Consider the following 18,786-nt stretch of genomic DNA (forward strand, 5'->3'; position numbering starts at 1 on the left):
TATACTCCTTCCCACCATCACATGACCTTTCGTGTGTCTGCTCACTGCAAAACTTCATATGCCCTCTCACAATATATTTTTCAGAAATAGGATATCTTTTTTCACTACCAAAACATCAATTCAATATTTTAAGAGCATGTTTTATGTGGTATTATTCAGCCTTTTATTTATTTCTATATGATTTTATAAGTTTCTAGAAAAATAGCTTCCAAATAATTCGGAGATTAAGACTCATGTGATTTTATTTCTAAAATCCACTTTCTATGTTAATACATTTGTATGTATTTTGTTTTCTATGTTTGACTCTTTGCCTTTTTCCTTTGTTCTGATAATGTGTAAAATAGTTCACTCTGGACATTGATATTAAATATATACTCTGTTTAAATTTTACACACATGTCCAATATCATCAACACCCTTCATATCAACATGGAGAACATTTTCCTCCACCCTGGTAGATCTCTCATGCTCTATTCCAGTCCATTCACCTTAGATTTATTCTTTATTCTGAACCTTGTCAGTAATATTTCTTTGACCTAGTCTCTGTAAGTCCACAGAAACAGTTTTATAGAATCTATTTTTTATTTTCAACCCCTTTCAATCAATCTTAATCTAAACAGACCCTTTTAGTCATGGTAATATTCATTTATAAACTTAACATGGCATGTTCATCCGCCATATGGTATTTAGTCTCAGTTGATAGCTTGATAAGAGTTAGGGTCACAATGTAAATAAATCTGTGTGAACATCTGAGTGGTTTCTAGATGAGGTACATCAAATTATACAATGTTAATTTGAGGCTTATGGTGACTATGCATTTCTCTAGCCATGACTACGTAGCCATGTCAGAAATCAGAAAGTATGTAGGACTGTATCAAAGTAACCCTTCAATAAAAGTATTGAAATCAAGACTCTGATCTTGGAAAAACTCTTCAGTAGAATATCTCATCTTAATCTTTATCTGTAACATTTCATGTCAACCCCAGGATTTACTGAAGTTAAGGTCTTTACTTTGTCTTTCTACAGATCCACACCAGACTCCATTTTGGTTTTGGTCAGCTCTAAGAATAGGACAAACATTCTCTCTGTCTTAATACTTCAGAATGTCATTTTACAGTCAGCTCCTTAGGTTCTCAACTCCTGATCTCATTAGCACTCATTTTAAATCTAAACTTACATCAAATGTTGGGCTTCCCAACAAGAATTTCCCAATCACTCTGTTCTCTTTGTCCTCTTAAGATTTAAAACAACTCTCACATTCTCCTCAGTTGTGTGGAGAGTGGGAACTGACTCTGACATGAACTCTGGTGTCCCATATTTGACCACTTCCCATTGGTGGGGAGGCCTGGTGGCATTCAGAGAAAGAATAAGCAGGCTACCAAGATGAGACTTGATGGCTTATGACCATATAGTGAGGGAGGATTTAAAACATCTTTCATTAACAAATGCACACAGCAATGGTGTGTGTGTGTGTGTGTGTGTGCGTGCGTGTGCGCACACGCAGATATATTTGTTCAAGAAGGCAGGACAGAGAATCAGAATAAATACAGGCATAAATATAAACACTTTATCTAGAAATTAAAATGAAATAATTTGCAAATTATAGGATTTTGTACTGTCATTACTAAATCCAGCAAAGAATTACATATTCCACATATACAAGCATTTGATAGAATAATCACTGAGTAGATCCATAAATAAGTTAGATGAATAATTACATAGCGTTTAATGTAAATAATGCTTAACATCTCTAAAAAAATAACAGTTTACGTTTACAATTGAGTGGGCATTACACAACAAGCAAAGACTCTTAAGAAACAGTATGATGGCAAAACTCCAAGATGGTGGCAAGCAGTGTGGACTGTGTTTAGAAGCTCCAGTAAACGATTCATGGAATTGCATGGAATTCTTAACCAGGAACACCAAGCTCCCCATGCCAATACAGTAGGAGCACTTCACAGTTCAAAAGGAAAAAAATACAGGACACCTGTGTACCCCTGAACACAGGAGGAGTGCAGATGTTCTCAGACCATAGCGTCAGCAGTGGTAGCTGAGGTTGGCAGCTGGGAACCCTCTGGCAGAGGCAATTGGCTTGGTGACTGGTGAGAATTGCTGCAGGGGAGGGGACTCAGTGCAAGGGGACTCAGCCCAAGACCCTAACTGAGCTCGGTGCATGGTTTGGGCCCCATGACCCAAGCTCAACTCGGTGCATGGCTCATGCCCTGAGACCCAAACTGGACTCGGGGCATAGTTTGGCCCCTGATACCCTGGCTGAGCATGGAGTACAGTACGGGCCCTGAGACTCCAGCTGAACTCAGTGAGCTCAGTGTGCAGTTTAGGCCCTGAGGCCCTAAGACCCTGACTGAGCTAAGTGTCCAGGTTGGGCCCGATACCCTAGTTGGGCTCAGCACTAACTGGACTAAGCATGTGGGTTGGGCCCCAAGACCCGTTTGGGTCCAGAGACTTGAACTGGACTCAACGCTCAGGTTGGGTCCATAGAGACACTAACTGGACTCAGTGAGTGTGCTGTTTGGGACCAGTGACATTAACCTGGACTTTGTTAGCAGTCTGGGTCCCAAAATGCTACCAGGAACCACAGATCAGCAGAGCATCAGAGCTCCAGGACTAAGGAAACCCAGGGGAAACAGGGAGTAGAGTGGCCATCAGACACCCTCCACCCAACCTTTTTCAGTCCCAGGAGAGCTCTGGTACCAAAAAGGGACCTAGAAGGCTGTAGACACTTTGGCCTGGCCCAGCACACATTTTGAGTCCCAGGATGATTACAAGACCCACAGTACAAGGCAGCTGGGGATCACTGGCTGTGAGAGACGCAAACTACAGGGCTGGCCTCCTGCTATCCATACCGCTCAAGAATCAGAGCTTCTGGCCTAGGGAAATGGTGAGAAAACAGGTGAATCTATCCTCAGATTCCCTTCATCCAACTCAGAAAGCTACCTCCCAAAAACAGAGATGGCAAGATAACTAAAGAACAGCATAAAATCATATGCAAAAAAACACCCAAAACAATATGGAATCTCCATATCCCAACTATCCCAAAGAAAACAACCAAGAGAACTCAAAAGCAATTGAAATACAAGAAAATGACCTCAAATCTTTAGTAATGAGGATGATAATGGAGAAAAAAATAAAATTCATAACCAATGCAAGAAGACGCAGCCAAACAGGTGGAAGGTATAAAAGAGGCCTATAGAGAGGCACTGGAAATTTTTCAGGAAAATACAAAAAGACAGATGAAGAAAATCAATAAAATTGTTCAAACTCTGAAGCCTATAAAGAAGCAATGGAAGAAACGCAGGAATATACAAACAATCAGATGAAAGAAATCAATGAAATAGTTCAAGACCTGAAGATGAAATAGATTCAATGATGAACACACAGACAGAAGAAAATGGGAATGTGAGAGCTCAGAGAGGAAGGTGAGCAACACAGAGGCAAGCCTGTCTAACAGAATACAAGAGATGGAGGAACGAATCTCAATTCTAGAACATTCAATCGTAGATCTTGAAGCAACCATTAGAGAAAATGCTAAATCTGGAAAAATCCTGACACAAAACATCCAAGAAATCAAGAACACCATGAAAAGAAGAAATCTGAGGATAATAGGCATTGGGGAAAGAGAAGATGACAGATTCCAAGGCCCAGAAAATATTCTTAACAAAATCATAGAAGAAAACTTCCCCAATCTAGAGAAAGAGATGCATATAAACATACAAGAGGCCTACAAAACACAAAATGGAATAGACCAGAAAAGAAAATCTTTCCACCACAAAATATATAGAACAAAGAAAAATAATAAAAGCTGCAAGGGAAAAGGGCAAACTAGCCTTTAATAGCAAACCTATCAGAATTACACCCGACTGCTCAGAAGAGACCACACAAGCCAGAAGGGCCTGGACAGAGGTCATGCAAACACTAAGAGACCACAGATGCCAGGCCAGAATACTTTACCCAGAAAACTATCAATAAATATTGACGGAGAAAAGAAAATATTCCATGACAAAAACAAATTCAAACAGTACTCATCCACAAGTCCAGCTTTACAGATGGTACTAGAAGGAAAACTCCACCCCAAAGGGACAAGCTACAACTAAAACTACACAGGAAATAGATAATGACACTATCACAAAAACACAACCACACAAATGTTTTACTGGAATCAAGGTCAAAATTAAGACTCTGTCTGTGTGTGCCTGTGTGTGTGTGTCTGTGTGTGTGTCTGTGTGTTTTTTATATGAAACTGAAATTTTTCCTTTCAATATCTGTCAAAATTTGTATTGGAAATATAATGGGTATTGCATTGAATCTGTAGATGTTTTTGGTAGGATAACCATATTTACTGTCTTAATCCTATTCATTCATGAGAATGGGAGATCTTTCCATCTTCTGATATATCCTGCAATTCCTTTCTTGACTGTCTTAAAGTTTATATCATAGAAGTCTTTCGTTTGTTTGACTAAAGTACTCCCAAGATGTTTTATATTGTTTGATGGTATTGTGAAAGGTGTTATTTCCCCACTTTTTTCTCAGTTTGTTTGTTATTTGTGTATAGGAAGCTACTGGGTTTTTAAATTTTTAATATTGTATACAGCTGTTTTTCTTTTTTTCTTGTTTTACATATACATTTATATTATTACACATATATTCAATAAATTGCCTCCAGCAAGAAGAAAAAAAAAAATTAAGACTCTTAACAGTCACTGCTCATTAATATCTCTCAACATAAATGGTCTCAATTCTCCAATAAAAAGACAGAGACTAACTGAATGGGTGCATAAACAAGATCCAACATTCTTCCGTATTCAAGAAACACATTTCACCCATAAAAATAGACATTACCTCAGGGTAAAAGGCTGAAAAAAATATTCCAAGCAAATGATCACAAGAAGCAAGCAGATGTAGCCATTTTAATATCTAACAAAATAGACTTTTAACCACAATTAATCAAAAGAGATGAGGAAGGACACTTCATACTCATCAAAGATAAAGTCAACCAAGATGACATCACAATCCTGAGCATCTATGCTCCCAATATAAGGGCACCAACATTTGTAAAAGATCTATTAATGAAACTTAACCACACATTGATCCCCACACAATAATAGTGGGAGACACAACAACCCACTCTCACTGAAGGATAGGTCACTGGAATAGAAACTAAGCCGAGAAATAACATCATTACCCAATGCCATGAATCAAATAGATCTAACAGATATCTATATAACCTTTCACCCAAACAAAAAGAAATATACCTTCTTCTCAGCACCCCATGGAATCTTCTCCAAAACTGAGCACATAGTAGGTCACACAGCAAGCCTCAACAGATACAAGAGGATTGAAATAATACCTTGTATCCTATCAGATCACCATTATCTTAGGCTGCACTTCAACAACAGCAGAAATAACAAAAAGCCTACACATACATGGAAACTAAAAAACTCTCTGCTTAATGACACCTGGGTCAGGGAAAAAATAAAGAAAGAAATTAAGGACTTCCTGAAATTCAATGAAAATGAAGGAACAACATACCCAAATTTGTGGGATACATTGAAAGCAGTGCTAAGAGGAAAATTCATAGCACAAAGTGCCTTTAAAAAGAAATTGGAAACATCCCACACAAGCATCTTAACGACACAACTGGAATCCCTAGGAAAAAAAGAAGCAGAAGCACCCAAGAGGAGTAGACATCTGGAAATAATCAAACTCAGGGCTGAAATTAATAAATTAGAAACTAAGAAAACAGTCCATAGAATCAACAAGAATCTTTGAGAAAATCAACAGGAGAGACAGACCGTTAGCCAAACTAACTAAAAGGCAGAGAGACAGTATTGAAATCAACAAAATCAGAAATGAAAAGAGAGAGATAACAACAGACACTGAAGAAATACAAAGAACCATAAGATCCTACTTCGAAGGCATATATGGCACAAAATTTGAAAGTCTAGGGGAAATGAACAAATTTCTTGATCAATTTCACTTGTCAAAATTGAGTGAAGAACAGATAAGCAAGTTAAATAGTCCCATTTCCCCTATAGAAATAGAAGCAATCATTGACAGTCTCCCAAACAAAAAAGCCCAGGGCCAGATGGTTTCAGTGCAGAATTCTACCAGACTTTCAAGGATTTGCTAATATCGATACTCTTCCAGCTACTACAAAAGATAGAAATGGATGGAACATTACCAAATTCATTCTATGAGGCCATAGTCACATTGATACCCAAATCACACAAAGACCCAACAAAGAAAGAGAATTTCAGACTAATATCTCTTATGAACATTGATGTGAAAATACTCAATAAAATACTTGCAAAATGAATACAAGAACACATCAAAGAAATCTTTCACCATGACCAGGTAGGCTTCATTCCAGGCATGCAGAGATGGTTTAATATATGGAAATCCATCAATATAATTCACCATATAAACAAACTGAAAATAAAAAACCCCATGATCATCACCTTAGATGCAGAGAAAGCATTTGATAAAATCCAACACCCATTAATGTTTAAAGTTTTAGAGAGATCAGGGATACAAGGCACTTTCCTCAACATAAAAAAGGCTATATACAGCAAGCCAATAGCCAAAATCAAAGTAAATGGTAAGATATTCAAGGAAATTCCTCTAAATTTGGGAACAAGACAAGGCTGCCCACTCTCTCGATATCTCTTCAATATAGTACTTGAAGTTCTATCCAGAGCAATAAGACAACAAAAGGAGACCAAGGGGATCCAAATGGGGAAGGAGGAAGTCAAATTATCCCTATTTGCAGATGATATGATAGTGTATATAAGTGACCCTCAAAATTCCACCAGAGAACTCCTACAGCTGATAAATACCTTCAGCAAATTGGCTGGATACCAAATTAACTCACAAAAGTCAGTAGCCTCCCTATATACAAATAACAAGCATGAAGAGGAAGAAATTAGAAAAACCACACCCTTCACATTAGCCACAAGCAATATAAAATATTTAGGAATTATCTAATCAAGCAAGTGAAGGACTTGTTTGAAAAAAATTTCAAAACTCTGAAGAAAGAGATTGAAGACTACATCAGAAGATGGAATGATCTTCCTTGCTCACGGATCAGGAGAACTAACATAGTGAAAATGGCCATCTTAACAAAAACAATCTACAGATTCAATGCAATCACTATCAATATACCTATAGGATTTTTTAAAGGCATTGAAAGTTCAATTCTGAACGTCATATGGAAAAACAAAAAACCCAGAATAGCTAAAACAATCGTCTGTAATAAAAGATCCTCTGGAGGAATCTCCATACCTGATCTCAAGCTGTACTATAAACCAACAGTAATTAAAACAGCATGGTACTGCACAGCAACAGGCTGGTTGATCAGTGGAATCAAATTGAAGACCCAGATATGAATCCACACACATATGGTCACTTGATTTTTTACAAAAAACCCAAATCTATTCAATCAATGGTGCTGGTCTAACTGTATGTCTATGTGTAAAATAATACAATTGGACCCATAATTGTCACCATGCACAAAACTCAAGTCCACATGGATTAAAGACCTCAACATAAAAATAGAGACATTAAATCAGTTATAGGAAAAAGTGAGGAAGAGCCTAGAAGACATTGGCACAGAAGACAGCTTCCTGAACAGAACACCAACAGCCCAGGCTTTAAGGTCAACAATTAATAAAAGGGACCTCATGAGACTGAGAAGCTTCTGTAAGGCAGGAGATACTGTCAAGAGAACAAAGCAACAGCCTACAGACTGGGAAAAAAATCTTCACCAACTCTACATCTGACAAAGGTCTAATATCCAAAATATATAAAGAACTCAAGAAATTAAACACCACCAAACCGAATAACCCAATTAAGAAATGGGGCTTGGAACTAAACAGAGAATTCTCAACAGAGGAATATCAAATGGCTGAGAAACACTTAAAGAAATGCTCAACCTCCTTAGTCATCAGGGAAATGCAAATCAAAACAACTCTGAGATTCCATCTTACACCCATCAGAATGGCTAAGATCAAAAATTCAAGTGACACCACATGCTGGCGAGGATGTGGAGAGAGAGGAACACTCCTTCATTGCTGGTGGGAATGCAAACTAGTACAGCCACTTTGGAAATCTATCTGGCACTATCGCAGACAACTGGGAATAGGGCTTCCTCAAGACCCAGCTATTCCACTCCTTGGAATATACCCGGAAGATGCTCCAGCACACAAGAACATTTGCTCAACCATGTTCATAGCAGCCTTATTCATAATAGCCAGAACATAGAAACAGCCTAAGTGTCCCTCAGTAGAAGAATGGATAAAGAAACTGTGGTACATTTATACTATGGAATACTACTCAGCTATTAAAAACAAGGATTCCCAAAATATGTGGACAAATGGATTGAACTAGAAATGATCATATTGAGCGAGTTAGCCTAGAAGCAGAAAGAGTCAAATGGTATATACTCACTTATATCTGGACACTAGCCCAAGGGGCATGCCCCATGAAAGTCTTCACTTACCAGGAAAGTGGGACAGAGGGAAAGACTTCTTATTGGGACTTTATGTGAGAGAAGCAAGGGAGAATGGGGAAATAGAAGGATCCAGAGAGTCCTAGAAACCTACAAGTAGAACATTATAATGGGTGGATCTGGGCTCAGGGGTCCTGCTCAAACTATAGCACCAGCCAAGGACTATACATGCAGTAAACGTTGAACCCCTACCCAGATCTAGCCAATGGACAGGACATTCTCCACAGTTGAGTTGAGAGTGGGGACTGACTTTCGCACAAACTTTGGTGCCCCATATTTGACCACGTCCCCTTGATGGGGATGCTTGCTGGCACTCAGAGGTAGAATAGCAGGCTACCAAGAAGAGACTTGATACCCTATGAGCATATAGAGGGGACGAGGTCCCCATCAGTCACAGTCATAAGAGATGGGAGTAAGGGGAAATGGGAGGGAGGGAGAAATGAGAGTATACAAGACATGGGATAACAATTGAGGTGTAATATGAATGAATTAATAAAATATATTTTTTTAAAAACCCACCAGCATAGTAATTTATATCTGGAAAGGGGATACTAATTGGATAAAAATAGGTCAGGTGAAATTAAAGAAAAGGCCTTAGTAAAGGATTTCTAAAATAAAATTTAAAAAAAGAAACAGTATGACATCTTAAAAGGTATGGGATACATTAGCATATAAAGATTAACATTTTAAAGTAATCTAAATATAAGTAAAGATATGTGCTTAAATAGAAAGTAATTTTTAACAATAGAATAGCCAAGCCTTAAGATACTATGAGTTATATTTTTGTTAATAAAACATTTATGATGTATTATATAAATAGCACTTCCAAATCAGTTAACTTTTAACCCACATATTTTCGTTTGTGTATATAAAGTTGTATGAAATCATACATGAAGTGTAAAGAGGTGTCTCTGGAGGATGATGAGGGAAGGATATCCTTGAAGAATTGGAAATTCAAGTTTTATCTCATGTTCCTTCCCTTGGAAGGCATGATCTTCCCTTGTTATCTCCCTATGTACATACACCTGCAGAAGCCTGTATGTTTCTCTTATGGAGAAATGCACATATAACCATACTTTAATAAGCTATAGAGAAAAGAAAAAATTGTATATATGGGCACATTGTTGAGAGATTATTCTCCCAGATAATGAATGAAACCGGACTGAGTGATTATTTTCTTCCACATTTAATTAATTTTCTTGAAAATCACAGAATAAATTCTGATTGCTCACTTGCTTTTTACTAAAACAAGTCATGAGACTGATAATGCACTTTACATTTGCAATGCACTGAAATGAAAATGTAGCAAATCTGACACACACACTGCAACAAAAGTTTTATGTGGAAAGAGTGAAGCTTTTTCATATGTATTTGAAAACAGTAACTGGTTAATAAAGAACTGAGAAAAACTTAGGACAGTTCAGACGTAGCATGCCTTCCATGAAAAATGTCTGCAAGATACATGTGCATAGGACAGGAAAGACCTGTTTGCTCACAAGTGGAACAAGAGACTCAGTCATCCATGAGAAAAGCTACCCAACTTCAGACTGGAATGAAACAGAGCTCATAGGATGGAGGCAGAGACAACAAACCAGTTTGAACTGTTGTAGTATCAATATAGTCTGGATTGACCAGAGGTTTTAAAGTAAAATTTTGTAAAATGTTGGTCAGGATTAAAAACATCTCCATGCGGGCCAGACCTTCTCCAATACAAGCTCTTCTTCCTAAAAAGGAACAGAAATGAGAAAGTCATTTAATTCTGATTCTGTGTTAGCACACTTAGGATATATGTTAATGAATGGCTAATTAGCCTGAACTAATTACCCAACAACTGACTTATTTTTGCACTGTCCGGATTTCTTTCCTTTGTTTCCAATCCTCAGGAGATTTTTGTTTCTTTTCATTTTTGAAAAATCAAAAAATCCTTCCTTTTAATTTTGACTTTCTTTTATTTCATAAATAAGTAATGTAGTTACATCATTATTATCTCTTTCTTTACTGAATATTAGACATTTTGTGTCTAATCCCATTCATTCTCAAAATTATGACTACTTTAATTATTCTTTTAGTTTTTTTTTTCCAAGACAGAGTTTCTTTATGTAACAGTCCTGGCTGTTCTGGAACTTGCTATGTAAACGATGCAGGCCTTGAACTCACAGAGACCCACCTGCCTCTGCTTCTGGAATGCTAGGAATAAAGTCATGTGCCACCATGCCTGGCTGATTATTCTTGTTAAATATATACATATATGTGTATTATGCATACAGAACAAGAACCCACTAAGTGCATTTAGTGTTGCTCATATGTATATTTGTTTAATCTTGGAGTATTTTATATCTTGTTATTAATTTATTAATTGACAATTTCATACATATGTATAATAAATTTTGGTCACACTTATTCTTCCACAAACACTTCCCAAATTCCTCAGGGCAAGATCTCACCCTGCTAAGCTTCCAACTGTTATAAATGTATTGAAGAATCTCTTACAGCTAGGAATAGAGGGCCACGTATTTAATCCCAGAACTCAGGAGGAAGATTTTTTTATTTCAAGGCCATTCTAGATTACAGAGCTATTTACAGGATAGTCAAGCTTAAGCAGTGAATGAAACCACTGAAAGCAGGAATTTGTTGAAATTGTATTTGGATAAGGGGGCCATGTTTCAAACATAGCAAGCAGAAGAATTTTCCAACTTCAGCTATATGTTTCTGCAATTAGAATCAGAGAAATAAGAAATGGATGTAGAATCTCCTTCTGCAGCTAAGGAGAGGTGCTGAGGCCAGGTGTGTGTGTGTCAGGGAAGACTGCATAGAGGCCTAGAAAAGCCATTGTGTGAGTCTGTAAAGTAAATCCTAGAATTCACTGGAGATGTCAAAATGTGGACGATGCCAGAGTCATAGAATACCCACCAAGGAAACAAGCCCAAGAGAGAGAATAATGTTTTTGGCAAAAAAAAAAAAAAAAAAAAAAAAAAAAAAAAAAAAAAGCTGTAAGGAGCTGGAGATCTTAAGAACACTTTGACACCAGCTATAGAGATAGAGAGTTTGGATTTTAAGGAGCTGCTTTTTGGTCTTTACTTGGTCCAGTATTTCCTCACTATGCTCCTGTTTCTCCCATTTAGAATGGTAATAGATATCACATGTTATTGTATGTTGGAGGTATATGATCTGCTTTTGATTTTGATACTATATGGGATTACAGATAAGAGATTACCATGAGTCTCCAAAGAGACTTTGAACTATGGACTTTCAAACAGTGTGGAGACCATTATGCAATATTTTTGAAGTTGGACTGAATGTATTTTTGGACTATGATATAAACACAAGTCTATGGGGGCCAGGAAGTAGAATGGGGCTGTTTGAATAAGAATGACCCTTATAGGCTTGTATATTATGGCATGGCATTACTTGACAAGGATTAGAAGGTATGGCCTTGTTGGAGTTCTGTGGCATTGTTGGAGAGAGTGGGGTAGGCTTTGAAGTCTCAAATGCTTGACCAAGACCAGTGCCTTTCTTTCGCTTCCTGCTGCCTACCAGTCCACATGTAGAACTCCCAGCTCCCTCTCCATCACCATATTTCCCTGCATGTTGCCATGCTTCTACCATGAGGTTAATGGACTAAGACCTCTGAAACTCTAAGCCAGTCCTAGTCAAATGCTTTCCTTTATAATGTTTACCATTGCCATGGTGTTTCTTCACACAACAGAGCAATGACTCAAATCGTACAGGTAAGATGTTCCTTGGCTTTACGGTGACCTGCCTCCTCTGGGTAGAAAGAAAGGCCTCAGCAGAATAAGATTGCTTCCAGAAGGAGCTCTTGAGAAGCTCAGAACCGTCAGTGGTTGGAGCCTCTAAATCGATAAGGACTTTCGAATTGGCATCCATGCCTCTGGCCTTTTGGAGACAGCTATTCATATTACTCACAGGACCCTTCATGCATAGTTCTTCTCGCCTCACATGGTCCCTAACACATATGGATACAAAGCTTGCTTGCCTGCTGAGAAAGCCATGAAGTAGTCACTCTTCTTAAAGTTGCCCTTTCCATCCAAAAAGTGACCAGGATCAAACTTCTCTGGGTGGGGAAACTCTTTGTCATCATTCAAAACAGAGGTCAGACTTGTCATTACACTTGTACCCTAAAAGAAAGGAAACCAAAACTGTTTATGAAGAACATCCTGGAAGTGAAAAGTCATATGTTTCACATGAAAGAACACATCAATCATAGGCTTAACAGGTCTTTAATACTATAATTTGCATTTCATGTTTTTGGTCATTGACCTCACAGCCACTGTCACTAGTTTGTGGTCTTATGCCAATAGCTTGATGAATTAAAGCAATATCTTAGAGTGAGTCAGAATTGAAATACATTCAGCCGTATCATCTTCCAGGGCAAAGCCATTGAAAATTCACCACAACTTGGTGGAAGAGGAGGTATAAAGATTATAAAAGCCAGTGGATATGGAAGACACCAAGGAAACAAGGGCTTCTAAACAGAACAGGACTGGTATGCTTTATGAACTCACCAATACTATGGCTTCATGGAAAGTACCTTCAAAGGTCTAAGGCAGATGGAGTCCCAACTCTGAGAAGAGAAGTGGACACCTTGCCATCATCCTTAACAGGGAAGCTGTCTGAAATTAACAAGCACTCACATAGAAAAAAAGTATTTTCTCCAACAATCTCATTGGGTCATAAACAAATATATTTCATAGTAGGCGATAGGCCCATCCTTAGATGGCCAACAGAAAGCAGACTCATTATTACTTTTGGAGGATTTATGCTCATAATACATTGTCTAGGCTTTTTTTTTTTCAATTTAAAGACCTTTTGTTTTTAAATTATGTTTTCTGTTTTGGTGATTTTATGGGACTTCTGTGCATGTGAGCGTGTGTCTCTGCCTCTCTATGATTTTCATGTGCTTTTCGTTTCCATCTTTTCTGTTTGTCCTTTTTTATTTTTGTTTGTTTGTTTTGTTGGTGGTAGTTTCGTTTTGTTGTTGTTGTTCATTTGGTTGCCTGTTTTCTTTTCTTTCTTTCTATTAGAATAGTGTTCTTGCGGACTGTGTACCGTTTGCCCTTGTTCATTCAAATACTAATTACTTTACCCCATTCTCTGCTTTCAATCCAGGCACTGAATTACAATGTTTATTCTTTGTATCTACTGTCTCAAGCTTGTGTAAACATGTCACTATTTGTTCCCTGTATTGCCAATAAAAGGCAAGTAGCCAAAGCTTAGCAATAACACCAACAAATCAAATAACCCAAGTAAGAAATGGGGTTCAGATCTAAACAGAATTCTCAACAAAGGAATATTGAATAGCTGAGAAACACTTAAAGAAATGCTCAATGTCCTTATTTATCAGAAAAATGCAAACCAAAATAACTCTAAAATTCCATCTTTTTTTTTTTTTAGGCAACCCACATTTATTTTGTTTTTTGTTTCTTGTTTTGGGGGAGGAGTTTTTCTTTTTTTTTATTAATTTATTCTTTTTACATCTCAATGTTTATCCCATCCCTGTATCCTCCCATTCCTCCCTCACCCCCCCCGCCATTTTTCCATTATTCCCCTTCCCTATGACTGTTCCTGAGGGGGATTACCTTCCCCTGTATATTCTCATAGGGTATCAAGTCTCTTCTTGGCAACCTGCTGTCCTTTCTGAGTGCCACCAGGTCTCCCCCTCCAGGGGACATGGTCAAATGTGAGGCACCAGAGTACGTGAGAAAGTCATATCACACTCTCCACTCAACTGTGGAGAATATTCTGACCATTGGCTAGATCTGGGTAGGGGTTTAAAGTTTACCACCTGTATTGTCCTTGGCTGATGCCTTAGTTTGAGCAGGACCCCTGGGCCCAAATCTGCCTATCATATTGTTCTATTTGTAGGTTTCTAGGACCCTCTGTATCCTTTTATTTTGCTATTCTCCCATGCGTCTCTCATTTAGAGTCCCAATAGGATGCCCTCCCCTCTGTCCCAGTTTCCTGGTAAGTGAAGGCTTTCGTGGGACATGCCCCTTATGATAACGTACATAAGTGACCCTTAAAATTCCACCAGAGAACTCCTAAAGTTGATAAACACCTTCAGCAAATTGGCTGGATACAAAATTAACTCAAAAAAGTCTGTAGCCTTCCTATACACAAATGACAAGCTTGCAGAGGAAGAAATTAGGAAAACCACACCCTTCACATTAGCCACAAGCAATATAAAATATCTAGGAGCTACCCTAACTGAGCAAGTGAAGAAAGAGATTGAAGATGACCTGAGAAGATGGAATGATCTTCCTTGCTCATGGATCGGGAGAATTAACATAGTAAAAATGGCCATCCTACCAAAAGTAATCTACAGATTCAATGCAATCTCTATCAAAATACCTACACAATTTTTTAAAAATTCCATCTTACACCCATAATAATGGTTAAGATCAAAAATTCGAGTGACAGCACATACTGGCAAGGATGTGGAGAAAGGGGAACACTCCTTCAATGTTGGTGGGAGTGCAAACTTGTACAACCACTTTGGAAATCAATCTGGAGTTTTCTCAAAATATTAGGAATAGGGCTACCTCAAGATCCAGTTAATCCACTCCTGGGCATATAACTGAAAGATGCTTCACCACACAATAAGAACATTTGCTCAATTATGTTCATACCAGCCTTATTCATAATAGCCAGAAGCTGGAAACAACCTAGATGTCACTCAGTAAAAGATGGATAAAAACTGTGGTACATTTTATACTATGGAATACTATTCAGCTATTAAAAACAAGGAAATCTTGACATTTGTAGGTGAAAGGATGGACGTAGAAATAATCATTCTGAGTGAGATAACCCAGACCCAGGAAGACACACATGATAGATACTCACTTATAACTAGATATTAGCCCAACATGGATAGTCTTCACTCAGTGTGGGATTGGGACCAATGTTGGGACTCACAAAAAAGACTACATGTGAGAGGGGTATGGAATAATGGGGATATAGAAAGACCTTGAGAATCCAGGAGCCCCACAAGGAGACCATCAAGGCTGGCAGATCAGGACCCAGAGGGGCCTGCACAAACTGCTGTATCAAGCAAGACAATTCATGCAGTAAACCTAAACCCCCTATTCAGATCTAGACAGTAGACATCTCATTCTCCACAGTTGTGGGGAGAGCAAAGACTGCATCTAACATGAACTCTAGTTCCTCTATTTGACAACTTCCCCTTGATGGGGAGGCCTGGCAGCACTCAGAGAAAGGGGAAGCAGGCTATCCAGATGAGACCTGATAGGCTGTGGTCATATGTTGGAGGAAGAGATGCCCTTCTGTCAGAGGACTAGGGGAGGGGATTAGGGTAAGGGGGGACACTGGAAGATACAATGGAGGGAGATAAGAATCAGAAAGTAATCTGAATAAATTATTTTTTAATTAAGTAGAGGAACAAAAAATTCTGATGGGAGGAGGAGAGCACTTCCAATTTTCAGATTATTACTTCATTAAGAGTAGGAGAATTATAAACTAATATAATGAATTGCAGTTTAGTTTTCAGAATCAGTGGAGTCCTGGCATATGTCTTAGCCTTAAGCTCTCCAATAATAGAGAGGCTAATATTTCAGTGATTCATTTTAATCACAGAAAATCATCACTGTGTATCATATCACTGCAAATACAAAATAACAATATATGAAATGTTTTTTATATTTGGTTTTAGAGGTTACATATAGGAACATGTACATTCTAAGAACATTAACACAGTTGTAGCATCACAACCACAGCCAGGCATGATAGGACCATGAAGGTAAAATGCATTCAGATCTGACATCCTTCTTATATCAGTTTAGAGACAGTGGGTGTTCTGACATAACACAAGGCTTTGGTCAAAAGGAATGTGTGCTTTGGAAGCACCAGATAAGAAATAAGACTACAGTTTAAGGCCCCGTTAGTCGCACATCAGGACTTGTTTGCTTAATGATCCAAACAGGAGATATTACAAGGCCACAGCAGCCTTTGCTTACCAACTCTCTATCTGGATGCATACCTTGATTTCTCAGAGAGATCAAGATATAGCTAGAGTGTCTCTAACATAAAGAGGGTACAGAGATGAGAAAGGACTTAAAAGTACATAAGATCTCAAAAAGCATACTAGCATCTCTTCTGTAAGGCTCTCACTAGGTGATGGATGGCTTGCATGAAGGAGGCAACCCCACGACATTATAATAGCATGACAGCCAGGAGGGCAAGAGCTGAGATATCTATACTACTATGGAGTAATACACCCAGAAAGGAGAAGATGATGTCCCTGTATGTCCAGGACATTGAGATCAGGGACAGAACACTGGACATTATGTGTTATCCCCCAAATTCCTCTGAAAAATAGTTGACAGAGGAGCCCTACCTGAGGTAATGTCCATGAAAACACTAAACCACAATGGCAAGAGTAGTGCTACAATAACACAATAAAAACCACCTGCCACTGGCTTAACTTCCTGTGAAAATAACAACCAATACCCTTGCAGGAAGATAGTATAGGAAACTCCCTCCGAAACACCATTCAAATGCTTAACAGATTATTAAAAAAAAAAAGAAAGCACAGAAAGGAAGGAAATTCAAGTTGCCACTTACCAAGACCAGCTCCGGGAACAGTGAAGAAAGAAGGAATGTAGATCTGCTGTAGGGAGAATGGAGCAGGAAGTGAATGGCTGGGTAAGGGACCCCAACAATTAGTTGAACAACTAGCTAGAGAAACTAGTTTGTGAGGAGAAGTTGAGGAATGGAGGAAAAAGAAATGCTGGAAACTCAGGCATATGTGGTGCAAGCTGAAGGTCTTAAAGCCCAGGAGAACTTTTTTTCTGGCTCTCTATCTGTCTCCATCTCTGTCTTGCTTGCTGTCTGGTTGATACCTTTCTCATTGTTGCCCATCTTCTCTCCTTTCTATTTTTTTATTAATTTATTCAGATTACATCTCAATTTTTATCCCATCATTTGTATATCCCCAGTCCTCCCTCCTTCCTTCTTTTAACCTATTCCCATCCCCTAGGTCTGTGACAGAAGGGAGCCTCCTCCCCCACCATATGGTCACAGCCTATCAGGTCTCATCTTGGTAGCCTTCCTATTCTTTCTGTGAGTGCTACCAGGCTTCCCCATCAAGGGAAAGATGTCAAATATGGGGCACCAGAGTTCATGTCAGAGTCAGTCCCTGCTCTCCACACAACTGTGGATAATGTCATGTACCTTGGCTAGATCTGAGTAGGCATTCAATATTGACTGCATTTATAGTCTTTAGTTGGCTTGAGCAGTAGCTTGAGCAGATCCCCTGGGTCCAGATCTGCTTATCATGATGTTCTTCCTGTACGTTTCTAGGACACTCTGGATCCTTCTATTTCCCTATTCTCCCATTCTTCTCTCACCTAGAGTGCCAATAAGAGGTCCCCACATCTATCCCAATCTCCTAGTAAGTAAAGACTTTCAGGGGACATCCCTGTCGGGCTAGTGTCCAATTATGAGTATATACCATGTGAGTCTTTCTGAGTCTGGGTTAACTCACTCATTGTGATCATTTATACTTGTGTTGTTATGTCTCACTTTTCATTACTGATTTTGTTGATTTGAATGGTGTCTCTCTGCCTTTTAGTTAGTTTGGCTAACGGTTTGTCTATCTTGTTGATTTTCTCAAAGAACCAGCTCCTGGTTTTGTTGATTCTTTGAATTGTTCTCTTTGTCTCTAATTTATTGCTATCAGCCCCGTGTTTGATTATTTCCAGATGTCTACTCCTCTTGGGTGTTTCTGCTTCTTTTTTTTCTAGGGCTTCCAGGTGTGTTGTTAACTTGCTTATATGGGATTTTTCCAATTTCTTTTTAAAGGCACTTAGTGCTATGAATTTTCCTCTTAGCACCACTTTCAATGTGTGCATTGTGCAATTTGTGGCACCACAAATTTGGATATGTTCCTTCATTTTCATTGAATTTCAGGAAGTCCTTAATTTCTTTCTTTATTTCTTCCCTGACCCAGGTGTCATTAAGTAGAGAGTTGTTTAGTTTCCATGTGTGTGTAGGCTTTTGGTTATTTCTGTTGTTGTTGAAGTCCAGCCTTACACCACAGTGATCTGATAGGATACAAGGTATTATTTCAATCATTTTGTATCTGTTGAGGCTTGCTTTGTGACCTACTATGTGCTCAATTTTGAAGAAGGTTCTGTGGGGTGCCAAGAAGAAAGTATAACCCTTTGTGTTTGAGTGAAAAGTTCTGTAGACATCTATTAGATCCATTTGATTTATGACATTGCTTAG

At 38.4% G+C, this 18,786-nt stretch overlaps 1 protein-coding gene across 1 annotated transcript in view; it reads right to left on the reverse strand.

The window, feature by feature from the left end:
• Positions 1 to 9,666: 9,666 nt before the first annotated feature.
• Positions 9,667 to 18,786, reverse strand: part of LOC127189887 (cytochrome P450 2C70-like) — a 53,422-nt gene continuing 44,302 nt past the window's right edge. The window contains exons 9-10 of the mRNA XM_051146954.1: positions 12,518 to 12,659; positions 9,667 to 10,247 (exon numbers count right to left, since the gene is read on the reverse strand). Of these exons, the coding sequence (XP_051002911.1) occupies positions 10,066 to 10,247; positions 12,518 to 12,659 (324 nt within the window). The 3' untranslated portion in view covers positions 9,667 to 10,065. The remainder of the gene's footprint in view (positions 10,248 to 12,517; positions 12,660 to 18,786) is intronic.

Source organism: Acomys russatus, chromosome 5, assembly GCF_903995435.1.
Source record: "Acomys russatus chromosome 5, mAcoRus1.1, whole genome shotgun sequence".
Lineage (NCBI taxonomy): Eukaryota > Metazoa > Chordata > Mammalia > Rodentia > Muridae > Acomys > Acomys russatus.